The sequence below is a fragment of the Diorhabda carinulata genome, chromosome 4 (genome assembly GCF_026250575.1).
Source record: "Diorhabda carinulata isolate Delta chromosome 4, icDioCari1.1, whole genome shotgun sequence".
In the NCBI taxonomy this organism is placed as follows: Eukaryota; Metazoa; Arthropoda; class Insecta; order Coleoptera; family Chrysomelidae; genus Diorhabda; species Diorhabda carinulata.
The window spans coordinates 1,136,143-1,164,051 of NC_079463.1; the positions used below are offsets into that span (position 1 = coordinate 1,136,143).

The 27,909-nt window shown below is 36.9% G+C and overlaps 2 protein-coding genes across 4 annotated transcripts; one reads left to right on the forward strand and one right to left on the reverse strand.

Annotated features, from left to right (window-relative positions):
- The first annotated feature begins 333 nt into the window (after window positions 1-333).
- Window positions 334-20,530, forward strand: LOC130892212 (probable ubiquitin carboxyl-terminal hydrolase FAF-X). Of its 2 annotated transcripts, none has more exons than XM_057797447.1 (17): window positions 334-691; window positions 905-995; window positions 2,123-4,891; window positions 4,959-5,318; window positions 8,003-8,356; window positions 8,410-9,039; window positions 9,101-9,449; window positions 10,852-11,232; window positions 11,331-11,585; window positions 13,085-13,411; window positions 13,475-13,756; window positions 14,971-15,259; window positions 15,316-15,659; window positions 15,735-16,017; window positions 17,287-17,516; window positions 17,568-17,859; window positions 17,916-20,530. In XM_057797447.1, the coding sequence occupies exons 2-17, from the start codon at window positions 942-944 to the stop codon at window positions 18,127-18,129; spliced, it is 7,413 nt and encodes a 2,470-aa protein (XP_057653430.1). In that variant the 5' UTR covers window positions 334-691; window positions 905-941; the 3' UTR covers window positions 18,130-20,530. The 2 variants fall into 2 exon arrangements, with proteins under 2 accessions (XP_057653430.1, XP_057653429.1); XM_057797446.1 differs by having other exon boundaries at window positions 354-492.
- Window positions 20,528-27,823, reverse strand: LOC130892213 (MRG/MORF4L-binding protein). 2 transcript variants are annotated; one of them, XM_057797448.1, is made up of 5 exons: window positions 27,605-27,823; window positions 27,291-27,544; window positions 23,565-27,241; window positions 21,302-21,512; window positions 20,528-20,630 (listed from the first exon to the last, which is right to left on the reverse strand). In XM_057797448.1, exons 1-3 carry the CDS (start codon window positions 27,702-27,704, stop codon window positions 26,909-26,911), a joined length of 687 nt encoding a protein of 228 aa, XP_057653431.1. In that variant the 5' UTR covers window positions 27,705-27,823; the 3' UTR covers window positions 20,528-20,630; window positions 21,302-21,512; window positions 23,565-26,908. The 2 variants fall into 2 exon arrangements, with proteins under 2 accessions (XP_057653431.1, XP_057653432.1); XM_057797449.1 differs by lacking the exons at window positions 27,291-27,544; window positions 27,605-27,823 and having other exon boundaries at window positions 21,587-23,740.
- Between the last annotated feature and the right edge of the window lie 86 nt (window positions 27,824-27,909).

The window sequence follows — 27,909 nt, forward strand, 5'->3', positions numbered from 1 at the left end:
TCTACTACCAGGTACTGTATAGGAACAAAGCTCTTATTTAATGTTGCATTTTGTAGTTGTTTCAAAACGTGTAAAGTCCTCGAGTAGAAGCGCAACATTTCCATTTAAAGGAAAAATCTTTTGTCTCTGGCTTTTTTTTAACTCTATCTCGGTCCTTAAGATTGTCGTAAAATTAACAAGTGACATTATTTTAAACTCTAGAAAATTTGAATTCTATGGTCTTGTACTATCAGATCCATGGCTTTTATTACAAGTTGCGTTCTACAGTTCTTTCGGAACTATTCGTTGACACTCGAATCAGTTGGACCAAACATCAGAAGTAAATGAATGAATGAAACTAATAAATTTGTATTGGCAACTCTACTTGCAAGATCACGACGTGCCTGTAAAAATAATTCTGTACGTCAACAATTAGGAATTTCTTAAGAAATCGATTTTGAAGAGTTCTTATAGTGTAGTTTACTTATGTGAAAAATAATATATTCCTTTTTGGTTAGTAATATTTAGTGACAGATATTTTTAGAACAATTTTATTTCTTGATTTTGGGGCGCCATTTTGTATATGCCGGTGGATTTTACGTACGACTGTCAAATAATAAAGGTGTCGGGCGATAAAAAACTATTATATAGACTTTCTAAATACTAAGTTTCCACGAATACTTATACAAGTGGTTAAATTATGCATTTAGAGGTGAGAAATGTTCGGATAAATCCTTTATATCGCAGGCTGTCATTTATGTCACTCCCATTTATTTTCAGCTATAATTTACCTTTAATTTCCCATTTTTATCACTTTATCTACAAAATAAACTTATCCTTATATCGTTTAGTGCACATTGTTCGAGTACTGCACTTGGAAAGTGCTTCCCTTGGTGGTGATTTTCAAATCTATACATTTTTCTAGTTGAGCCTACAATGTTAATTTGAAGACAGATCAAAATATGACTATTGCAACTAGGACTCAAGGACTTACAGGAGACTCAGTTGATACACAAGTAAGTGATTTATTTCTAGGAAAAATTCCGTTTTTGTACCCTAAAATTAAATGTAGACGTTCGTTTATGAATTTTACTATTTTTTCAAGTATGAAGGGGGACTATTTACTAAATGATTTGATATAATGTAAGTGGTAGTTATTATATTTATTATTTATATTTTTATAATCATAATTTTTATTATAATGATACTATTTATTAGTAAAACTTGAAAAAAAATTAGCATACTAGAAAAATTTCAATTTTGTATTTAATCTTTTTGTATTTGATATCTTTGTGGTATTGACAGGTAAATATATATTGCACGGTAACTGATATAGTGTTTTAAGTCAAAAAAACAAACTAATAATTAATTCTAATTCCATTTTTCACTTTCCGGATGATTTTGTAATAAGAATCGTAAAGCTCCTCATCTTTGACCTTTTCTTAAAGCCTGGAAACAGAAAATAATCCGAGGGGGCTAAATCTGGCGAATAGGGTGCATTAGGTAGCAATTCAAACTTTAAATCATTCATTTTGGGCGTTGCAATAATGGATGTGTGATCTGGTGCATTGAACACTTTCTTCCTAGCCAAATTTGGTCTTTTTTGCTTGTTTTCTTCACTCGAATTATCCCAAAAAACCGACGTTATGATTTTTCCTGCAGCTGGAACGGTCTTTGGTATCATTTCTTCGTTTTAGTCTATTGTTTTGATTATTTTTTTTGTATCGGCTCAAAAAATCGGTTTTATTTGTGTCAACTGTTAACAAACACCTAATAAAAACATCTCCACGACACTGTTTTTGTTCAATTGTGAGCATAGCTTTCTCAATTTCCAATTAATATGGGAAGTACCGCACTTTTTGAACTACATACTATGTTTGTTAGCTGGAGCATTTTTAATCGATGGTTTTTGTGGATTTTCTCGAGTCGTTACCTCATTTGGTCGATCATTGAGGATCAGTTTGCCTACCAAACAAATACTTTACAACGTGGTGACTTCAAACTTGAAATATACGTTCTAGTACGGTGGTATGAAGTAACTACCGTCATCTCTAGGTCAAATCAGGTACTTCTAGGACCATCCTCGTGGTTATCGTCTAATACTTTAAATATATAAAATATTAATCCAAAATTATTTTAATAGGGACCTTCTCCTGGACCGTCCGAAAACAATGCCGAAGATATTCAAGATGAAAATTTCGAACCAGATTTTCCCAAAGATAAATTGGCTTCTTTAGATGAAAAAATATCGAATCTGCGTTGGGTGGTGCCGGTATTGGCCGATCAAGAATTAGAATGCCTCTTGAAAGTATCCATAGATTTGGCGAGAAAAAATCTCGACACGAGATCGGAACCTTGTCAGAGATTCTTCAGGGAAGGACTGACGATATCGTTTACGAAAATATTAACCGACGACGCCGTATCCAGTTGGAAACCGAACATCCACGCCTGCATCTACCAGAACTGCCTCAAATTGATCGAACTGTGCGTCGCCAAACTACCCCACGATTGGTTCCCCCTGCTCGACCTGCTCGCGATGGTACTGAATCCCAACAACAAATTCCACAGCTTCAATTCGTCGCGGCAGAGCGACACCGCCGGCCCCAATTCGAATCTATCCGAAGAGGAAACGTTCGCCAGACCGTCGAGCGACCTACGAAACCCCAGAGGGTGGCTGGTGGATCTGATAAATAAATTCGGCGAATTGGGGGGGTTCCGGATCCTATTGGAGAGATTCCAAGGCGGGAAAAATCTGAGCATATCCATAGTGTTCGCTTTGCTGAGGCCGTTCGGTTTGTGTTTCGAATTTCTAACAGTGAACACCATCGATAAATTCATATTGCCGATATTGGAAATGATACCGGGGATATTGGATAAATTGACCGACGAAGAATTGAAGAAGGAAGCGAAAAACGAGCAGAAGAGCGACGTCGTTTCGGCCATTATAAAAGCGTCGAAAAATTTGGCGTCGCGAGTGCCGAATCAAGAGGAATTGGTCAGAACGTTGGAAGGGTTCAGATTGACGATGATATTGAGACAGTTGCAGATATCGAGTTTCAACGGGAAAATGAACGCCTTGAACGAGATCAACAAAGTTATTTCCAGCGTCACTTATTACCCGAACAGACACCACGGTATGGACGAAGAGGAATATTTGACGCCCGAACGGATGGCAAAATGGATAAACGAAAATAAAGTGTTGGAAATCGTGTTGAGAGATTCGCTGCATCAGCCTCAGTACGTGGAAAAATTGGAAAAAATCCTGCGGTTCGTGATAAAAGAGAGGGCGTTGAGTTTGCGCGATTTGGACGCCGTTTGGGCGGCCCAAGTCGGCAAACACGAAGCCATAGTGAAGAACGTGCACGATCTGTTGGCCAAATTGGCGTGGGACTTTAGCGCCGAGCAATTGGACCATCTGTTCGAATGTTTCCAGAACAATTGGACGTCGGCTTCGAAGAGACAAAGGGAACGGCTGTTGGAGTTGATACGACGCTTGGCCGAAGACGACAAGGACGGCGTGATGGCGCACAAAGTGTTGACGCTATTCTGGAATCTGGCCCACGCCGAGGACGTCACCACCGAGATAATGGATCAAGCGTTGGCGGCGCACGTCAAAATATTAGATTACAGTTGTTCGCAGGAGCGCGACGCCCAAAAAACCGTCTGGCTCGATAAGTGCGTGGAGGAATTGAAAAACGGCGATAAATGGGTGCTGCCGGCTTTGAAACAGATCCGAGAAATTTGTACTTTGTACGAACAAAACACCAACGGCGGACACACGCAACGCACCCACCACATCTACTACCGACAAGAAGTGATCGAAAGATTGCAGAATCAACATTCGCTAGTTATACAAGTTACCAACAGTTTGTGCGGTTATATGGAAAAATTGAGGGAATTGTATAGGAATAATCGCGAATTGACGAGCGAAACGTACGTGCCGGACGGCAGGTACTGTCACGCTTTGCAAGTGCAAGAGAGATTGAATTTTCTGCGGTTCCTCCTCAAAGACGGACAGTTGTGGTTGTGCGCCGAACAGGCCAAACAAATATGGCAGTGTTTGGCCGAAAACGCGGTATTCCAAAGCGACAGGGAGGCCTGCTTCAAATGGTTCTCGAAATTGATGGGCGACGAACCGGACTTGGATCCGGGCATCAACCGAGATTTCTTCGAAAACAACATATTGCAAATCGATCCCGTATTACTCACAGAAAGCGGCATCAAATGTTTCGAACGATTCTTCAAGGCCGTCAATATAAAGGAGGGCAAAGTGAAATATAAGAGGAGGACGTTGCTGACCGAAGATCCGGACCTCATCGGACTCGATTATCTGTGGAAAGTGGTCACTTTGTGTCAAAACGATATAGCCAATAGGGCGATCGAATTGTTGAAGGAGGTTTCCACTAATTTGGGCGCGAGATTGTCGCAAGCGCGATTGGTCTTCCACGAGAATTACATAACGGAATGTTACGATCGGTTGCGCGCGCATTACGACACCTTGACGATACTACAAAAAACTTTGTGCGACGACAAAGATTTCGATTCGGCGCAATTGCAAAATCGCATCAAGGCCGAAGCGGTTAAAATATGTCGAGTGCTCAAAGTGCTGCACGAATATATCGCCGAATGCGACAATAGTTTCGTCGGCGAAAGGAAGATACTCCCCTTGCACAGGGCCTGTCACGGCAAACACTTGACGCTCGTCGTCAGATTTTCGAGCCCGAATAGGCAAGTGGAAGATTTGGAACTTTACACGCATTCGAACGATACTTTGGCATCGTTGAGAAAATACATTTTGAGGAGGATAAAACCGGGCGTGCATTGCAAATTGGAATTGTTCGTTAACGGGGAACCGCTCGAACCGACCGAAGATAGAAAATTGTTGTCGCAGATTCCCGTCAGAGATAAAATGGTAATTCGATATATAAATGCCGGTCGATACGTTTCGGTACATGTATTAATTTGAGGTTAAATTTCAGTTGATATCCGCCAAAGTGGTGCAAGTTAATTCGAATATGGCCTCGTCGCAAGATAGTAGTTCGGATAGTTCGACTTCTTCGCCTCACGTCCATCCGTACGACGGACCTAACGTCGAAGCCGAGAATCTATTGCCGGGCGTTCTGATGGCCCAACAACCGTTTTACGCCCAATTCTTTTGTCAATTGATGAACGTCGGTAGCACTTTACCTTTCCCCTTACTCAGAGATATGGGACATTCTCTACTCCAATTGATGCCTTGCGACATAATGACCATGGAAAAATTGAAAATATTGTTTTCCTCGCCCGGAGAACAGAATATCACGATGGACAATACGTTTTTTAATGCCACTCCCGCAGAGGTAATTATATACACGCCTCTCACTCCATTTTTCCTTCCCTGCGCCCCGTGTTCACGTTCTATCAACCTTGTAAACTACGAGAACCGTTTTTTTTTTTTTTTTTTTTTTTTTTCAACCTCCGATCTCTCCGTGCAGAAAATGCGCGAGCGGAAGAAACGAGAGACGTAGGCGATCGCGCACTACGCACTCCGCCATTTTTGACAATCGGACGTCAGTCGGCGTTGGGCTACAGCCGCGTGTATGGGGATGGTGTGGTGCGTGAATGTTGTCGAAAGTTTAAAGATATACGTTATGAAGTACGCCTAGGACGTAAATCTGTCGTTTCGAGTGACTTAGTTCGAAGAATTGACTTAATGGTTAAAGAAAACCCGAAATTAATCATTACTGAATACATTCGAGGCAACTTTCTTTGCGTAGAATATCAAAAATTTGCCGATAGATATGACAAATGTCTCGAATCTCTCAGGTTAGTAAGTGTACCAATAATTTTGGTAATAAAATTATCGTTTTAGCTTATCGGAGGTTGAAAAAAAAAACACGGTGCTCGTAATAGTTGTCCTGTGCGAACAAGTACTTGTTATTAGGTCTCCTTTTGAAAGGATTAGGAACAGGATTAACGTAATAATAGTTTGGAGGTTTTTGCTTAAGGTAATCGATCACCGTTTGTATCTTAACGAGTCTTTTCTCCGGCTAAACAACCCTGGTCCACATATTGTACGTCAAACTAAATATTTTCTCCAGAAAACTGGCGTTAATAATTAGTTTTGGTTACCCCGATCACTAAACATGTAATGGGGAGGAAACTGTCCAATCTGCACCACCCTCCATACATTTTGTAGCAAAAATAGTGTTGCTTGAAATGGGGTACCACAAGCTGAGGCTGTATGGGTGTCCACAAGTTGTTTTTCCAGTTGAATGATCCACGTCCACATTTTGTACATCAAACTGATCAATTTCTTCGAAAATCTGGTGTGTTTATGTTTTGCTTTAGTCTCCCCAGAGTCATTGGACATGTGATGGAGAGGAGATTGTCCAATTTGTACCACCTTCCATAGACTTTGAAGCAATTAAATTTGTAAAAATAGAGTTGCTTCAAATGGGGTACCAAAAGCAGTATCTAAATGGGTGTCCACAACTTTTTTTGTCGGTTGAACAACCCACGTCCACATTTTGTACATCAAACTGATCAATTTCTCCAAGGAACTGATGTGTTTATGTTTTGCTTTGGTCTCCACAGTCATTGGACATGTGATGGAGAGGAGACTGTCCAATTTGTACCACCTTCCACGGACTTTGAAGCAATTAAATTTGTAAAAATAGAATTGCTTCAAATGGGGTACCAAAAGCAGTATCTAAATGGGTGTCTACAAGTTTTTTTGTCGGTTGAACAACCACGTCCACATTTTGTACATCAAACTGATCAATTTCTCCAAGGAACTGATGTGTTTATGTTTTGCTTTGGTCTCCACAGTCATTGGACATGTGATGGAGAGGAGACTGTCCAATTTGTACCACCTTCCACGGACTTTGAAGAAATTAAATTTGTAAAAATAGAGTTGCTTCAAATGGGGTACCAAAAGCAGTATCTAAATGGGTGTCTACAAGTTTTTTTGTCGGTTGAACAACCCACGTCCACATTTTGTACATCAAACTGATCAATTTCTCCAAGGAACTGATGTGTTTATGTTTTGCTTTGGTCTCCACAGTCATTGGACATGTGATGGAGAGGAGACTGTCCAATTTGTACCACCTTCCACGGACTTTGAAGAAATTAAATTTGTAAAAATAGAGTTGCTTCAAATGGGGTACCAAAAGCAGTATCTAAATGGGTGTCCACAAGTTTTTTTGTCGGTTGAACAACCCACGTCCACATTTTGTACATCAAACTGATCAATTTCTCCAAGGAACTGATGTGTTTATGTTTTGCTTTGGTCTCCACAGTCATTGGACATGTGATGGAGAGGAGACTGTCCAATTTGTACCACCTTCCACGGACTTTGAAGCAATTAAATTTGTAAAAATAGAATTGCTTCAAATGGGGTACCAAAAGCAGTATCTAAATGGGTGTCCACAACTTTTTTTGTCGGTTGAACAACCCACGTCCACATTTTGTACATCAAACTGATCAATTTCTCCAAGGAACTGATGTGTTTATGTTTTGCTTTGGTCTCCACAGTCATTGGACATGTGATGGAGAGGAGACTGTCCAATTTGTACCACCTTCCACGGACTTTGAAGCAATTAAATTTGTAAAAATAGAATTGCTTCAAATGGGGTACCAAAAGCAGTATCTAAATGGGTGTCTACAAGTTTTTTTGTCGGTTGAACAACCACGTCCACATTTTGTACATCAAACTGATCAATTTCTCCAAGGAACTGGTGTGTGTAATGGGGAGAAGACTGTCCAATTTGTACCACCTCTCAAAGACTTTGAGGCAATTAAATATACAAAATTGGGGTGCCTCAATTAGACATCGACTCTCTTCGTTTGTTTTCGTTCAGACCAGTGTACAGGAGTGTGTTCAGCCATGTGTTGTCTTCAAACAAGCTTCCAATACAAAAAATTGAAATGTTCCGATACCAGAAACGTTTTTTTTTTTTGTTTAAAATTACAAACTAGCCAACAAAAACTAGTGCGAATGTAAAATTTTTGGAATCTATTATAACCGATGTAACAATTTCAGGTGCTCTACAATTTGGAGGTTCTTTATTCGATGTTGATGCCGGCTTTAGACGCCACCTCCGAAAAATGTTACGAATTCCAATACAATTTTCTAATATCCGGCGAAGCGCACGTTTTCTTGGAGATGTTGACCAAAAATAATTTCATGTCTTCGGCGGACAACGTAACCAGACGATCGGCTTATTTGGTCGTCCTCAAAATCTGTAAATTGATACTCACTTCGGTGGCGCACGTGCTGGTGAGATTAAGCGAAGACCACACCCCGCCAGAAAACGAACCCCTCAACGAGAACGCCACCACCCCCGGAACTTTTTTGAGGCAGGCTCTAAGAAACGTACCCGGACATTCCGACCACGTAATATTCCGCCAATTATGTTTTTTCTTTTTATCTAATTATCGATTTTTCAGTTGCTGCGTCAAGTGTCCATCAAACTAGCCCAAGGTTTGGCCCAACTCATGGTGGCCGAAACGGGCAACACCGGCCAGGCGCAAGCGCTCTTCAGTCAAGCCTTGAATTGGGAATTGCCCGACCTGGCGACCACTCTGGCGTTGGTGCGGCTCGTTTGGGCGGCCAGCAGCAACAATTTGGGCGCGGTTAACGCTTCGTTGGAAAATTTACACGCTCTATCCGAGGCTTGCAACAAAAATACCGTGGATCTAGTCAACGACGATGTTTTGTTATGTAAGGAAGCCCTAGAATTGCTCAGTACCGCCGTCGTGTTGAATCCGAGCAGTTTGCAACATCTCTATCAAGATAATTGGTGGCCTTATTTCGTTACGGATCTGGTTCTAGTTAATCCGAACGCTTCTATAAGAGTAGCGGCCGCCGAACAATTGATCATAATTTGTTCTTGCGGAGCCGGCAGCAGATTGGCCCTACAACTCATAATGCCTCTGCTATTTTCCCTCATCAACACTATCGTAGTGGAAAACGCCGGCACTTCTCACGAATTCTTTCAATTACTGTGTAGATTAGTTAACGTGGCGTACCTCACCGGATGTCCCATAAACGGCGTAGAAACTTTGCTTTCCAATGAAGTTAGTACTCGAATTACGCATTTCCGTCGACTATTTTTAAACGTTTTACCATTTTTTTTAGGTGACGTGGTTGCGAAAGGCTCGCGATAAACACGAAGTACTCATTGAAGGACACATCCTTCTAGCCAAAGAACTGCTTCTCCTCATACCCAACGAACAAAAATGCGAATTGGGTAGCGCCGAATCCGGTAGTTTGATCAAAGAATTATTGGAAGACTTTTTATTTCCCGCCAGCAAATTGATGTTGAGATTGAACAAAACCGGTCAATTGGGCGAAGATCCGGCCATTTCGATTTGCGATACGCCGCAAACGCAAGCTGCCGCTTTCGATCTTTTGATAGCTTTGTGCTTGAATTGCGTGCAGAACTATAAACAGCTAGTCAATATGTTAACGGAAATGTTTTATAGCGGTAAGTTAGGGAATTAACCCCGAACGACATAAATTCCCATAAATAAATTATTCTTACCCCTTTGGCGCTGGGAATACTCTTCATTTATTAATCCCTCTCCTCGTAGGAAGGGCGGATGGCTCTACCGACCGAAAACCTTCATTTCTATTTTTATACATCCTCATATAATGGTCCCTATACGGTTAAAGCAAAGATAAAGTCCAATCGGACCGAGTCCAGCACCTCCGCCTTACAGGATCCGTGTATTTGGTCCCTAGTAGGACTCTACTGGGTCTCCCACCTTCGGATCTCACTGAACATCTTCCACATTGAACTAAATCACTATGGAAAAATTTGGACGCTACTGTCCGCGGGGGAAAGTCCAATTATTTTGACGGACAGTGACCAAGTGGCGTCTACGACCATTAATAATAAGGGCTCGGAGGCCTCCAAGCCTATTCTAAAGCTCCAGGATGAATGGCTTAACCGGAGCAGGTTTCTTAAGGGCATACTCCAAAATATGCGATTTTGGGAATAAGTTACCGCCTTCCAGGCAGTTTTGGAATAGCGAGGTTGTACTCTAGGCTAGTAGTGTAGTGCAAGAGAGTCCTACAGAACCTGGTGAGTGGTGGCTGTAAGATTCTGGTGCACGGTCACTCGCACTGGAACCGGCAAATCTACCAAAAGCCCCAGAACTCTTTCTTGGTGCAACCAAAAGCGAATCTTTTTTTATTTGGAACCAAGTACCGTCTTCCAAACCACAGGACATGATGATTTCAATCTATCTAGACAGTAGAGCTGCCTCAACGGCAGAAAAGATGTGCTCTAGACAAGATCCAGTTCGTCGATAGGTCGATAGAGACCTCGTGCGTTAACTAAACAGACACCAAATCCGACCAGTGACCGCACACTGTCATCTACGACGATCCGGAGTGCCGTTGGTGTCCGGAGGAGGACGAAGCCGCGAACCAAGTGCGATTTAAACATTTGGACAAGCCTAATAACATCAAAGTGTGCAAGCCAAACCGCCTGATCGGCATTTGGTAACGTCAAGTGTTGTACCTGCAACATAGGCTATCTTCTGCTATGCTATCTTCATTCTAAAGGCCCCACTGACGATCCAGGATGCCGCTGGTGGATGGAAAAGGAAGAAATTGTGGACCAAGCCATCAATGAAGGTCCAGTTTTCGCACGAGCGCGCTTCAAACATCTGGTCAAGCCTCACAGTTTGTCTAGTGACATCAAAAGGTTCCAGCCAAAGGATATGGGCCTTTGATACTGTCTCCCACACTTTTAGGAAGTGTGCTAAACCTTTTGAATCCGAAAGGACTCAACAAGGAGTATCTTCGCTGACTCAAACCTTGTAGATTGTTCCAATAACTGAGAATTGAGAAATTTTATATAATGATTCAATTATTTTTAGATCCGGAAACGGCGATTATGGAATGGGATTACCTTCCGGCGGTTGGCCCTCGTCCGTTTCAAGGATTCGTCGGTTTAAAAAATGCCGGAGCCACTTGTTACATGAATTCCGTTTTGCAACAGCTGTACATGGTGGAAAGTATAAAGGAGGGTATATTGGCAGCGGAGGGCGCAGCTAACGATCCCAACGAAGATTTTACCGGGGAAGATCGGTTAGAATTGGATGTGGATTGTACAGATGATAGAAATAGTTTGGAAGATAATAGGAAAGATTATAACGTTGGTATTTTGAAGCAGGTCCAAGCGATTTTTGGACATTTGGCTTGTTCGCGTCTTCAATATTATGTGCCTAGAGGACTTTGGAGACATTTCAAACTTCAAGGTGAGTTATTAGTCAATGGGGGCTATTCGAACCGATAAATTTTGATAGATGTAGGCCACTTTCCTGGTGGTGCGTTCATTTTTTTTTTCTATTTTTAGGCGAGCCTGTGAATTTAAGGGAGCAACAGGACGCCGTCGAATTTTTTATGTCTCTTGTTGAGAGTTTAGACGAAGCTTTAAAGACGTTAGGACACGAACAAATAATGTCTAAAATACTTGGGGGCTCCTATTCGGATCAAAAAATTTGTAAAGAATGTCCCCACCGATATTCCAAAGAAGAACCTTTTAGTGTAATTAGTGTAGATATAAGGAATCACAGTAGTTTACCGGATTCGATGGAGCAGTATGTCAAAGGTAAAATGAAATTTTGTCATTTTTAATACATAGTTTGAACTGTTTCGTTTCCTTTTTTTACATTTTCAAGTGTCGAATAACGATTCTGATCCTTTAAACGCAGTTATTTAGACTTTGTTCTTTTTTTTTCTCCTTTTTGGTCTTTTCCATTGTTTTCCACTTTTTCTTCTCTAATTGATTATTGTTTTGATTATTTTCTAATCTACAATTTATCCTACTTAGTTTTTCCTTTTAATTTCCCATTTTTTTTTATTAATTGGTATAGCTTAGTTTGGACATTCTGACATAGATGGCGCGCTCGGTATTATTCTAATAGTTCCTCCATTTTTCTATTTTATTTAGGTCATGGGTTTCCTTTTTTATATTTTCAAGAGTCGAATAAGGATTCTGATCCTTTAAACGCAGTTATTTAGACTTTGTTCTTCTTTTTTGTCCCTTTTTGGTCTTTTCCATTGTTTTCCACTTTTTTTTTAATAATTTCGCTTTCTCTTCTCTAATTGATTCTTGTTTTGTTTATTTTCTACTCTACACTTTATCCTACTTAGTTTTTCCTTTTAATTTCCCATTTTTTTTTATTAATTGGTATAGTTTAGTTTGGACATTCTGACATAGATGGCGCGCTCGGTATTATTCTAATAGTTCCTCCATTTTTCTATTTTATTTAGGTCATGGTCAATTTATGTCCATTTATCTTCACTTTTATTTAATTCTGCTTCCGTTTCTTCTTTTTTACTTTTTTTTTAAGTTTGAGGACACTTTTTCCGTCATTATTTTGTTTTGAACCACTTAAACGTTTAAATCAGGGTAAAAACTTTTATAAATGATAAGAAATGAGGAAAAAAATAATCGTAGGCTGGAACCTATTGGAAAAGAAGAGAAAATCATAAAAATGAAGGGGAAGATAATTTGCTGGTGATCTGAAGTTGGGAACGGTAAGGAGGGTGAGTTTTTAAGGGTAAAAAACGGTTTCTCTTAATTTCCTGGAAAACTACAAGTTCTATGGAAAAAAGTCGAATAGCAAAGTTGTGGGTAATGAAAAGATCTACAACTTTTGTATTTACACTTTTTTCACATAACCTCAAAATTTATGTAAAAAATTAAAATAACCAAAATTTTTTTCAAAAAAGACAAAATCATAGTGTATTTACGACATTTAAAGATAGTTTCAACCAAATTTCGTGATTTAAAAAAATATATTTTTGCAAAAGATGAAAATAAAAACCAAAAACTTGTTTATTTGAATTTTTCACATAAATTTTGAGGTTATGTTAATACAAAAGTTGCAGATCTTTTCATTACCTACAATTTTGCTATTCAATTTTTTTCCATAGTTTTTCCAAAATTGTAGCTTTTCCAGAAATCCAGAAAAATCGTTTTTCACCCTTACAAACTCACCCCTTTCTTCCCTCCTTTTCCAACCGGTCTCATCCCACAATTTATTTCGTTTCGATTAATTTTGATCCCTGGTGAAGTAATAAATTTATCAATTTTTTTTTTAGGTGAATTATTAGAGGGTGCTGATGCGTACTACTGTGAAAAGTGTTCGAAAAAAGTAGTGACCGTTAAGAGACTTTGTGTTAAAAAACTTCCCCCGATATTAGGTATCCAATTAAAACGATTCGAATACGATTTTGAACGGGTATGCGCTATTAAATTTAACGATTATTTCGAATTTCCCCGCGAATTGGACATGGAACCGTACACCGTATCCGGCTTAGCTAAAATTGAAGGAGAAATTATAGACTGTGATTTAGATCCTAGTACTAGCGATGTTTGTACTAAATATCGACTCTCCGGTATCGTAGTCCATTCCGGACAAGCTTCCGGTAGGTCATCCCTTCACAAATTCACCACCAGCCTCATTAATAATAACAAACGATTGATTATAGGTGGACATTACTATTCGTATATTAGAAGTAGAGACCTTTCGGGTGAGATAAGATGGTACAAATTCGACGACGGCGATGTATCGGAATGTAGAATGGGAGAAGATGAAGAAATGAAGGTGCAATGTTTCGGTGGTGATTATATGGGGGAAGTTTTCGATCCCATGCTAAAAAGAACGACGTACAGGAGACAGAAAAGGTGGTGGAACGCTTACATGCTCTTTTATACCAGGCACGATGTTGAAGAAGAAAGCGCTTTGAAGATGATGAACATGTTAACAATGTGTAAGATTTTATTACATTTTCGGTATCATTCATTAAGTTTTCCTTTTATATTCACGTTAATTACGATAAGAGTTGAATTGTTTTAGGAAGAAATCTGTTCCGCTGCTTATAACTATAGTTTATTCATTCTAACCTCGAAATTTTAGTAGTTGATACCATAAATCCGTGGATGTTTATTAAACTGAGATGTTTCTCTTAATTATTTCGTGCTTTCAGGACTCGAACTGGTCTTTTCAAGTCCTTAAATCACTCGGAATTTCGTATAAACACCGAAATCGAGGTTTTCCTCTTCTTCTGCCAAAGAAGTCGTTGGGGTCTCGTAAATTTTATAATATGGATACGATTAACTCTAATTACCACAAATATACATCTGGTGATCATTTCATTGTAATTATAGAGTGTGTTTTGTCCTGATAGGTCAAATTAGGGTCTTCTGAAAATTGAATTTAGCTTTAAAAAAAGAAGAATGGCGAAAGTAATTGAAAAGTCTATGGTTCGAATCGATTTTTGACAGATGTCGATAAAGGAATCGAAAATTCTCTTGAAAATGAAAGAGGAAACGGAAATGAATGGGAAATTCTTCAAAATAAGAAGAAGAATCGGAAACTAAAAGAAATATTTTTATGATTCGAATCGATTTTTGACAAATGTCAACAAAGCCGATTGAAAATTCAAATTAGTGTCTTCTAAAAATTGAATTTAGCTTTAAAAAAAGAAGAATGGGGAAAGTAATCGAATTGTCTATGGTTCGAATCGATTTTTGACAAATTTCAATAAAGCGTCCTGTCATCAGGACCTCGGTTTTTCATGGTAGCAAAGATTTTCTTTGTTATCCTGGCTCCTATCCAGCAAAAGTTTCCGAAATAATGGAATCTTTGGGATTTGGACTCTACTACTCCAAATTGTCCCATACATTCTTCAAATCACATTGTTTTCTGGCCATATTAATCGAATTTCACACCTATTGGTCATACTGGTCGAACTAATATCTACTAGATCTTCAAGTTTTCTCTTCTTTCTAATTAGGTCGTTAAAATATTTACAGTTACTCTGCTGGTAGGGCCTTCTTCTTTTTTCACCGTCCATTACCCCTTCTACGTTCTTTTTATTGATAATTCGTCCCGATTTTCTCCAAAATCTTTTTTCAAAAACCTCAGTCTGCACTGTTACACCGACACACAATTGTATAACCTTCGGTTTTGGTTGTTTTCCAGCTGGTACTAGGAAAGAAACCCATTTGAAAATGCCAGTGGCGATAGAAAATAGCATAAGGAAACAAAATATCAAATTTCTGCATCATAGGAGCCAATTTTCATTGGAATATTTCGCGTTTATAAGAAAATTAGCGACCAGTTCGGCCCAAGGTAATACGAGGCTTAGTCAACCGTTACCGAATGACCAATTAGAGCAACAGTATCTACTCAGTGTTCAACTAGTCAGTCATTTCCTTTTCCACACCGGGTGGCATACGAAGAAAAACCTCAGGGGACCCGCTATGGAATGGTAATTATTTTTATAACACGAATAACCTCCGTTAAATGACGCTAAACTAATTTTAGGTGTGACGTATTATGTCTGCACTTGCGTACTTCGCCAGTGATAAGATCCTGGTTCGCGCACAATATGCTATTCAACCACATGGGTCGTTTCTGCGAATATCTATTGACCTGTCCGAGCAGCGAAGTCCGTTCGGCGTTCATCAAAATCGTCGTGCTGTTGGCTCATTTTTCGATTAACGACGGCCCTTCGCCGCCGCCGGCCGCGTTCAATAACAACGATACCACCGGCTCGTTGAGCGACCATATACTATGGGCGTTACTTAGTCTTTTACAAAGGGAAGTTAGCGAACACGGTCGACATTTACCCCATTACTGTACAGTTTTTCATATGTACGCCAATCAAGGTGAGTATTACCACCCACCACCCCACCCCTTCCTCCCGAAGTGTCCGGTATGTAATTGGGGTTTGTTTGTTTCAGGTGTTCAAGAAAAAACTCAGTTGTTGAGAATGAACGTTCCGGCGACTTTTATGATGGTGGCGATCGACGAAGGCCCCGGTCCGGCTATTAAGTACCAATTCACCGAATTGGGTAAACTAAATCAGTTGGTTTCGTGTTTGATTCGATGCTGTGATGTGAGCAGTAAATGCCAGAGTAGTAACGGGGGACCGGTCTTACCTAATCCCTACAAAGATCCTACTATACAAGATTATATCATGCCGATATCCTCGCAAGCGGCCGATATTCTCTTCAATAGGACTACGTGAGTTGATTTGTGATTATTTTCGATAATTAATCGACCCCCATACCAGAATTTAATAATTTCCGATAAATTTTCTAGGTTAGGACACTCGAAAGTCTTTCCCGGTGATATCTCTTTCGTTTCCGCTTGTATAAGATAATTGTGGGCATAAAAATTGTGGAAATATTGTAAAAATATCCAATGAATATAATACGGAAATATAGAGGGAATGTTTTCGAGAAAGTTATTGTTTTCAAATTTTGAAAGATCAAAATGGCGGCCGAAGAAACTGAATTTATACATATTCATCTAATTTTCAAGCTGTTGTCTCAATTCGATCAGACAGCAAAGCTGCCAAAACCACCATTAAACCTAAAAATCATTTTTGGTGTAGCCACTACGTTCCTTAGTTCGCAGGACGAAATCTAAGGATAGGTTAGGAAACACCTGACACGATACAAGCTTAGGTACACAAAGAAAAGGCCTCTTGCTATCCGCACCAATCATCTACTGCTTTTAAACAAGCGCGAATTCTACTGGTGACTTGCCTTTTGACTGGATACGGTCATTTAAGACGCTAACTTCATTCTATAGACATCACTGACAATCCAGGATGCCGCTGGTGGATACATGGAAACATTTGACATGATACAAGCTAGGACATACAAAGAAGGAGCCTCCTGCATGTCTTACCGATCATCTTCTCCACTTAAACTAGCGCGAATTCGACTGGTGACTTGCCTTTTGACTGGATACGGTCATTTAAGACGCTAACTTCATTCTATAGACACCATTGACAATCCAGGATGCCGCTGGTGAATGGAAAAGGGAGAAATTGTAGACCAGGTCATCGGTGAATGGTCGCATATAAGAGGTTACAACACTTGGGCGAGCCTTACAGCTAGTGACATTAAAAGGTCTTAGCCTTTTAGCCTGATTAACTTTTCAAAGGTCATCTGCCTTTGGTTAAGTTATGACCCTATCTAGGAGTCCAAAAAAAAATCTTTTTCGATAAAGATTCATCTGTAATGGATTTGAAAGCTGCTCTGCTCTATTCTCTATTTGTATTATCTTCATGAGTTAGCTGCGGCGGCTCTCGAACGCTTTGCAGAAGTTTTTGATCTCGTTTATTTATCAGAAGGGGTTAGGTTAGGTGCAATCTCCAGTGGTCCGTGTTATCTTGGAGCTGTAGGTGTGTTTAAGTGTAGATCAACTCGACTACGAGGTTTTGTTTTCGATTGACCGGTTGTCCAAGTTTTTGTTATTAATATTTTTGTTTTTTATTTTCAGTTATATCAAGAAAGTGATCGAAGATACCAATCTGACCGACGACGCCATCAAATTTTTACAGTTCTGTTCGTGGGAGAACCCCCATTTTTCCAGAACCGTTCTAACCGAATTATTGTGGCAAATAGCTTACGCCTATTGCCAAGAACTTCGACATCACATAGAAATTTTATTATCGATATTGTTGATCGAAGATTCTTGGCAAACCCATAGAATCCACAACGCCATCAAAGGTAAGCGAACAAATATTAAACCGGGCTGATAGTAAATTTGGATATTTGCAGGGGTACCGGACGAACGCGAAGGTCTTTTGGAAACGATAATCCGCGCCAAGAACCACTACCAAAAACGAGCGTATCAATGTATAAAATGCATGGTCGCCTTATTCAATCGGTGTCCGGCGGCTCAAACAATTTTGATGCGCCAAGCGGACGTGAGGCGTTCGTGGGCGTCGGCAGTCGCGTGGCTACAAGACGAATTGGACCGGAAGTACCCCCCGAACACTCAATACACTTACAACACGTGGTCCCCGCCGGCGCAAAGCAACGAAAACTCCAACGGGTACTTCTTGGAAAGGTAAACCGGACGGTAAATATGGCGTCTGATGTATTTCAAACTGAATTTTGCCGTAGATCGAACAGCGCGCGGAAAACGTTAGAAAAAGCATTGGAACTTATGCCGGAAACGGAAAGGGAAGACGAAGATCTAGTCGATGAGCATTCCTCGAATCAAGAGGAGCCCCAACAAGGCGAACAACAACAGCAAACTATAACGCAAAGTAACGAAAATTCTCCGGTCGAGTTGCCGGACGTAACGCAACGTAACGAAAATCAACAGGACAGGTAAAAATCGATTTTTTTAGAGGGGACGACGGTCGAGCAGCGTTTGAACTACTTTCGATTGCCTCATGCGCGTTAAAAGAAACGAGCGATAGGAATGTGATATGTATGTATATATTATATAAAAACAAAACGTGAAGTCACGCATTTTATATGGGTAGAGAAGCATTTTTTTCTCTCGAGAGCATGTTCCCCCCCTTTTTTTTTAGTTTTTTTTAAGCCCGCATCGTTTATTTGTACATATAACAGGCTTGGACCCCGGAGATACAAAAAAACAAAGTCTGAATAACCGATTTTTTTTTTTTTAAATTTTATTTTTTATCGTTGCTTAGTGCCTCTATTGACTTTATTATAAATAAATAATTTTAAGTACACTCGATTTGCGTAAATCTAGGGTCTGACCCAGTCACTTTTCTATGTAAACACCGTTTTGTATAAGAAACAAACATAAAAATTGAATATTAAGTTACTTCGAATTGAATATTGAATGATATGGAAAATTTTGAAAATTTCAAAGAAAATAAAAAACTAATAAAAAAAAATTATAGCTATAGCGCTTTTTTAGCAACTATTATGTACACCAATTAACGCAAACTCTTGTGAGAAAGTTCATTGTAAATATCTAGCAAAAAAAATTATCCACTTTATAGGGCGACGAATATCCGAGAAGAATAAAGAAAGAAAAGAAAATTTTTTAATATAATCTTATACTGGGTGTAACATTTACTAAGACCAACCCTTATTTGTCGTACCGAAAACCACTTGGTGTGAAATCCGGTTAACGTGGAGGCCCTGTTACTACCAAAAGAACTACCACAAAATTAGAGACCAAAAACAGCTTTGGAGCAAAAGTAGTATATAAATATTTGAACCAGCAACTGCTCCCATCGTTTTTTTGATATGAGTAGGTCATTTGGTAGTTCAGATACCCTTAGAAGACCCTAACCTATCCTAACCTAACTATTAGCGATTAAAGAAGTTATTGGAAACTATCTTCTACCAAATGAGACGCTAGAAATAAATGAAAAGCAAAAATAGGAAATGTCGATTCAAAAAATCAAGTCAAGCATTCAATATTTGAACTAGAAACCGCCTCGATCTGTTCTTGGGTCAATTGGTAGTCCGGGTGCACTAATAGGATCCTTTGTAACCCTCCATAGCTATAAATCAGATGGTATGAGGTCTGGTGAACGTGGAGGGCTTGTAAAACAAGCTGTCATTGCTAAATGAAGTTATTTGGTTATTCTTCTACCAAATGGGGGACTAGAAGAGCCAAAAGAGGTAGAATTACTGAAATAGTTGTCTCAATTCTGTTTCTTGGTTTTGGTACGTCAACTACTAGTCCTTATAGACTCATATGATCATTTATAAATCTCCACGGTTATCAATCACATGATGTTAGGTCGGGATAACATTGGGGACATTCGAAACAAACTTTCTGTTTACTCAATGAAGTTATTCGATTTTTCTGGTACCAGTTGGGGACTAGTAATACTTATAGAGCTTCGGGATGAGTAATATGAGTTGAAATATCTAATACAAGCGTTTATTACTGGAATAGTTGCTTCAATTTTAGTAATATCAAGTCTGGTTGTAGTCGAGGGACCTTTTGGTACTTCTACGGTTGGAAATGATATTTCGTGAAGTGGTATTAACGAAGAGGGTTTATAAAACGAATTTTACCATTATTAAATGTAGTTACTTATACCGAAAATTACAATCTTTATTCTTCTGCGGTAGATTCGTAAATCTCGTGCGGTAGTTTTCTAATTTTGTGATATTTTTTTTTGTGATGGCTTAAAGTGTTTTTGTTTTAAATCAATCCAAATAATATTTAGATAATGTTGACGCTAGAAGCGCTGATTCGGTTGTTTTTAAAACGGGACACCTTTCAGTCGTTATACAGCATGAAATCGAAAAAAAAAAAAACACAAAGTCATAACGTAATTATATTTTTTTTGTTCTGTATTTTTCCGATCACTTTGTAAATATTTCCTAAGTAAGGAAAAAAAAGCTTTTTCGTATATATATATTTTTTTAATTATGATAATTATCAATTTATATATTGGAGGTTATGTACATACCCGAAGGAGTTGTGGAAATTTCGTTATGACTTTGAAATTTAGAAAGTGTGTTTCTATGCACCCCTATTTATTTATATAAAAGAATGACTGTTTATATTAAATCTGAAATTTATTACCCCCCTCCTGTCATTTATGTTGTGTAATTTGTAGTTTAGGAAAATTTCGGAGGGAACTTGTATACTTACCATAAAAAGCTGTATTTTTGTTTTAAATGTGTCTCATTTATTCCTTAAATTATTGCTTAAACATAAGCTTACTATACATTTTGTTTGTATCATAATTTATAATTATAAAAAAAATTAATTAAAATTTTACATGATGGTATTTTGTTTTTCTTTTAAAATGAAATATATATCAATTTTAGGCTGCTATCTGCGACACCAAATTCGACCAAAACTCCGAATAACCTTTCAATACAGTTCCCCTGAAAGTACAAAAAAAAAAATTAATCGATAACTATGACCATAGGTATATCATAAAACTGTGGAAAACCGTATTAATTCAAAAATCACTTGAACACAAATATTGAAACTTTTAAAAGCATATCTAACAGAAATGTGGCTACCAGGCAATACAGAAGCAGACAATCTTTCCGAAAATAAGGCATCGGCTCCATACTTTAGACCAGAGTCCTACTGCGGCTTCACGAAATGCCACATCAGATAGAAAAACACTCTAAACCTAAAACAATCCAAAAGATTCATAATTATATCAACTAAGAAGTTTGAAGAACTTCTCGTAATGACATCAGACTGAAAAGCGTGGCAGAGAGGGAATTGCCGAAGAAAAACCGTCCCTAAATAATTACTAAACCTGGGACATGCTTCACACATCACTCAATAAGTCGTGTGACTAATTTTGTCTGTTGCCTCAAAATAAGATCCAGTTTTAGCAATTGCTTCTTGATTTGAGCATTTTTTTTGAGATCAGCGAATAGCTAGATGTCACCGGGGACCAGTTCTGGACTATAATGTGTATAAGGAAGCAATTTGTTCAATTTAACCATCGTTCACATTGACTTGTGAATTGGTGCATTGTCTTGGTGAAACAATGGTTTATATGAGAATTTTTTAGTGGAGATTCTTATTTACTTACGTGAAATAAACTTGTCCTCTGGAATTTTTGGGCGCTTGCCAGACCAATGTTGCTGCTTGTTTAGGTTTCGGATCGCTATGCGTGATGGCACTACATTCTGGGTGAATCTTCGTATTTGGTGTTTCCACCCACTGTCCAATCCATTCATTTGTTACAACGTCCCTAGCTTGTATTAAGAATCCTTTAAAATTGGCAACTCCTTGGATTGTTACTAAAAATTTTGAAAATTCATCGCGATGTACATGAAAATCTCGTAAACGAAAATTTTATTGAGATATTTCCCACCTGTTATTTGTGTGCCGGGTCCATAATCCGCTGCTGATTGTAATACTTGGTAAGGGCTAGTTTCCGGGGGTTGAGATCTAGCTTGACCGTGATGGGGTTGATTTACTCTTTCTTTTACGCAAGCGTCAACCGGAGCGCCGTCTGGGAATGTACTCACCCCCAATATCAAACACATAAATATAAAATATTCGGTGCATTTAGACATTTTTGAAATACAAAGTATTCGATCTTTTTGGTTGACTGCGCTGGGACTAAATATTGATTATTTCATTTTATTTTTTTTTTTTAATATTAAAGAAAAGAGGAGGAGAGACGCAAAATCTTGTTTCATTTCGTGATCCACTTTCACTTTGCAAATACGAAATAACAAAGGTTACGTTGAATTTTTTTTGTCTATACTTTTATCCATAGACGGCGAAGAGGGTAGAAAATGACTTATTCAATATTAACATTTTTTTCATGATTCATCAAAATTATATTTACTTACTAGTAATTTTATTTATTAGTACTTTCATTATAACAATTTACAATGTACCATGTTTTCTTTCACTGTTCTCTCTTCTTTTTTATCTTTTGACAGAACCAAAACTAAATAACTATAAATGCACAACTTAAAACTATGGAACACTCTTTTTTTTCTTTTCTTTTTGAAGCTGTCGGCGATTTTTGACTACAATTCTGACACCATGTTTCCTTGTTTAATGTTCAATTTATTGTCTTTATATATTTTATTAAAACTATATTTATCTACTAGTATTTTCATTATCAGTTTACAAGCTATCATCTTTTTTATCACCGTCCTCTCTTCTTCTTTTTTATCTTTTGACATAACCAAAACTAAGTAACTAAAAATGCTGCATATTCCCTTTGGTCGTAGCAGTTCTGAACCAGTATTTGGGCTTCAACTAGTGCCTGTCTAGTACCGAGACCGCTTCTAAAATCGAATATTCGCATCTCATGGGAATTCTGGGTATTCTAGTATTCACGTTACTAATAAAATGGCTTAGAATTTATATAAATTGAATTACTGAACAAAGTCCTTTCGAATTATATTAAGTTTATGAAAATCGGATGAGCAGAACCGAACTCCGACATTTTTTCAGGATAACGTTCCCACTCTCCCCCACCTCGATTCGATTATCGTATATCAAGTACCACTTAATTGGGTAACTTTTAAAAAGTTACTATTTCAGTTTCATATTTTCAAGTACGTCCTTTAATTCTAAAATTATAAAAATAATCAACGTATTTATCGGGGCCACTTTTCCTCTGAAACCGTAAGATAATCCGTTCATGAGATATGGCCGACGCCAGTTATCGTTACCCACCCTGTACTCGTCTACCATTTAAAAGTTGATTTATTAATTACACTATTTCACAATATTATTTTTTCTTGTTATAAAGAAATGAAAGTAAGAATATTTCTTTAAACTAATCCACACAACAAGAACTTATATAATATAATAAGAAATTATGTCGATAGATACATATAAAGTGAAGTAATTGATACAATGCGAAACAAATAAGTAGGTTATAAATCGGGAATCTTCACTCAACTAATAAAATTATTTTTTAATTTTATGAATTGTGCATAAATTAATTTAAAAGAAATAATTAGATTCGAATTTCATGAATTTTTCATCTTAAAACTAATTACTTGACCTAATTTTGTGTCTGAAAAGTTGCGAGAATAGATCAAAAATAATATAGGGTCTCATAACCTCTATTTACAAAATCGAACACTTTAAAAGACGTTAAATCACTAGAGGCGTTATAATATTGTTCCAAATACACACATAGGGATAACAATATAACTATAAACAAACAAAACAACGTCAAACTAATAGTAATTTAATCTCTATTATTATCAATGTTTCTGTAACTTTCTTTTTATTTTCTACTAATAAATCTGGCATTACGTAATATAGAAATAAATATTTTTCGATACTATTTGTGACAGAAAGAAAATAAAACTTACCGTAACTTTCACAGATGTCAATAAAATGTTGAAATTTTCTTTAAATTGAACCATTTTGTGTAACTTACACAACCAATTATTGAGATAATTACATTTCTAATAATAATATAGGAAAATTACTAATAACATTTCTTTGAATTAATAAAATATTGACATAAGATTGTTTTGGTTGCATTATTCTTCTTTCCTCTATGACCTGGCCTTTGTCTCTATAATGAAACATGTAATTCTGTTACAGGTGTATACTGTTATAATATAACTTCCTTAGTTTCTATATTACTCTCAAAACCTGGCTACGCTGTTCATTTATACTAGTTTCAATGTATATGTCATTTTTTTGCTCTTCCTTTAATATTTTTTTTTGTAAAGGACGAAAAAAGGATGAATTTAAACACAGTAAAAGAGATATGTTTCATTTATAGGAGAAAAATATAAAATCTAATAATTACAAACAATTTTTTGGTATACAGTTAATTCGATATTTATCAAATTTACGTTTTATTTAATAAACATTTTTTTAATGACCAAAATAATAATAATACTGTAACAGAAATGAAGTAAAAACTATCCACTACCTTAAAAATGTATTATGGCAAATACAGAAACCATTTACATAAATAAAAAATTTATTTATGTCGAATTGTTAAACTAAACGTCTCATTCTGTCTAACATGAACTCAATTATAGTGTTAGGATACAATCAAATCTAAGAAATTTTCTGTAAGAAAATTATTTGGAAGCAACAATGAAAATAAACTGAACTATTAGTGCTAAAAGCACAATTAGATGTTATATTTCTAACCTCGTAACGTATATTGTAAGTTGTATTCGTTTTCTTTCATTTTGATGGCTTTGTTGACCTTCACACCGTGTTTACATAAGAATAGAAATTTTATTTTGTATACGTTGAAACACAAGAATGTTATTTATGTAGATAAAATACTATTCTCGCCTTATCGGAAGATAAGGCGAGGGCTGGAATGCTAAACATTCTTTATTTTTAAAAGGGGATGTTTGTGTTACACAAAGGGTAGATAAGGTTTCAGTTAAAAATTGGTTCGACATAAAAATTCGTTTTACGAAATGCATTTATATAAACGAGTTTTATTTCTACATTATTAAGTGGTAAGTTTACGAAATTAATTAAAATTAGATAATAACAAAGCGATTTAATATTAACCACTTTGTTGTTTACCAAACTCTTCTTCTTTTTTTTGAAATCTGATGTTCGAAAATAAACAAATTATTTCGTGAACGGTAAATTTCATTCAATATTTTTATAAAAATTTATTGAGCTACTACATAATAAACACATTTTTATATAGGAATACAAATTTTATTGAAAGCGCAGTCTATTTTTACTTTGTCTATGTTATTAAAAAACCTCTATGATATTAATTTGTTAATGATACGGCGAATGATTAATTAAAAAAGAAGAGAAAATAACCTCCAGGTTGTTGATCAATGTTAAAAAATTTATTTCGTTTAATAAGCCTACAAACATTTCGAAATAAACTGAGAGAAACAGGTATATGAGCCAGAGTGCCAGCTAGATGTCCACGTCTTACCAGAGAACATCAAGTAGCAAAATTGGAATTTGCTCGAGAACACGCAAATTGGAATATTCAAGATTTTATTCAAGGATGAATCAAGATTTTGTCTGTATTCATCAGATAGGCGTGTACCAGTATATAAGCGACGTGGTGAACAGCACGATCTGGTTAATTTTTGTCAAACTGAAAGCTTTGGTGGTGGCTCTATCATGGTTTGGGGAGGAATTTCTTTCGAGGGTCGCATGGAGTTAGTACCAGTGAATGATGGAAGACTAAATGATGACAGGTACATAACCAATATATAAAGCACGATAATGCTCGTCCACATGCTGCTAGAGTGGTTCGGCAGTACTTAGAAGAGGTAGAGATACCCACCCTGAATTGGCCTGTACGTAGCCCGGACCTTAAGCCAAAAGAGCATGTCTGGGACCATCTAGAATGACAAATTCAGCAACATCCAGCACCAATAAGAGCACTAGATGATCTCCAAACTGTTGTTTTTAACTTCTGAGAAAACATGCCGCAAGGATACGTCCAGAACCTGTTTAGAAGCCTTCCAAGACGAATGGAAGCTGTAATTAGAGCGAGGGGCGGCAACACACACTATTAGAAATAGCGTTCATTTTTTTGTATAGATGTTTTGTACGATTTTTTTGATATTTTCTATGTTTTGGTAAATCAAACTTTTTGTCCTCTGTAGATTAAACTGATATAAAATAAATGTCGCAAAAGGCGTATCTATTGGTGTTTTAATTGGTAATAATAATAAAATTCGAAAAATAGGCAACACATTTAAAATATAATGAGTGATGCGATAATTTTTATGGGGTGTATATTTAATTTTGTTTAAAAAAAAGACGAAAAAAGGGATTTTCTGCTTTATTTTTTTTTATAAATTTGGAAAATATAGGCGTAATGAGATTAATTTGTTTTTAATCACTGTAAACTACTTTTTGTGTATTTAAATAAACTATTGTATGAGTTTGAAGCACATTTTTTTTGTAAAAAAGAAAAAATATTGAATAACTATTCAATATTTTTACTTTCATGGAAAACTTTCCTTTGAAATTGAAATTTTTGCTATTTGACTAATTTATCAATTTGCAATTTCCGAAATTAATAATATTATTGTTCTAAACGTGGTTCAATGAAACAGTGGCGCAAGCAAAACAACCAACGAACCAATTTAGAAGAAAAAAAGGAATTTTTGGTACCTGTACACACTAATAACACTACACCGACACACATACAACCAAGTTACCGTCTTCATAGAATGAAGATAAAGAATTTACGTTCAGTCCCAGAAGAATAATTTAATCATGCAAACGCGTATTTACCTTCTCTGAAGACGTTAATATAGTTATCAAAACGTCAGAAAAAGTAATTGTGAACGTTGGTGTAGTGTTAGTGTAAATAGTGTGTTTAGAATAAACAAAATAACCTCAAATTATTTATCCAACAAAACGGGAATCTTAGAGAAGGAAACACACCAAAAACCACCAAAATAAAAAAGCCCGAACTGAAATTGTGAAGTGAATAATGCGAAAAAACAGTTTGAAAAATGATAGTAAAACATGAAAAACCTTGAGTTATGGAAGTTTCTGCATCATCTAAAAATATATAAAATTGTAAATCCAAATTATTTCTGTGGAAATTTTTGGATTGAGAGAGCTGTTTGATCCATTGCTTTCCTTATCTTAAGAGTCAATTGAATATAAATTTTATTACATACCCTGTCTTTGGTTCTCAACTAGGTAGCTAATGTAAAACGTTCAACTAAATTAGCTGCTTTTAAATGCGCCTTATTCTTTTAGCTGTGGTAGGAGTAACTGTAATCGGACTGGATTTTCCACTAGATCCGGAATCGTCATTGGACTTCAAACTTCCTCTGGTCGGTCTTTTTGAAGGTTTTGGGGTATCTTCAAACTTCGATTTTCCACTCTTACTTTCGTTATTAGACGAAGTAGAAGTTCTTCCTTTAGCAATCGGTTTCGCTTTTTCTGGCTCTTTTTTAATCTCCTTTTTAGCAATGGGATTTTTATTATTATCTTTCCCTTCTTTACTGTCTCTTCGTTCTTTTTGATTTTTATTCGGAGTTTTTTCATCTTTCTTCGCCTCTTTTACCTACAATAACCTTACAAACACACAACAAAATATATAGTATACTACTTACTTGTTTAGTTGCATTTTCATTAATATTTTTAGTTAATTCTTCATCTTTTTTAATAATGAGATTTCCGTATTCAGATTCTGGTAATTTGAATTCAATTTCGGTATTTGGGAATGGTATAGATTCGCATTCATCTAACGCTTCGAGGTTATACATAGTTTCTAAATGAGACCATATCTTTCTAGAATCGATGTCTTTGTGGACATGATCGACAAATTTATCACAAATAAAGGCCATTTGAAAATATTTATTCACTCCTGAAATGTAATTCGAATGCAATGCAGATATTTTTAAAAATTTCTACAAATACAACTAACCGACTGGTTTGTGTCCCACCATCGCATCTAATAATTGCCCCTCATGAACAACGTTCCACTCGAATTCGTCATTCATTTCGTAAATTATAGTTTTATTCATTAATATAGACAAAATATAACAAACACTTTAATATTAAATTTTATCTTCTAATATAAACAAAATAAATGAACTCTTTTTTTTAACATACATATACACTGTTCTATCCTTTCAGTGTACATGTCATAGTCTAGTACTAGATAATATCTTAATAAATATTGAAATTATTAGAAGCAGAATATAAAAGGATTGGGATAAAGTGCTAGTA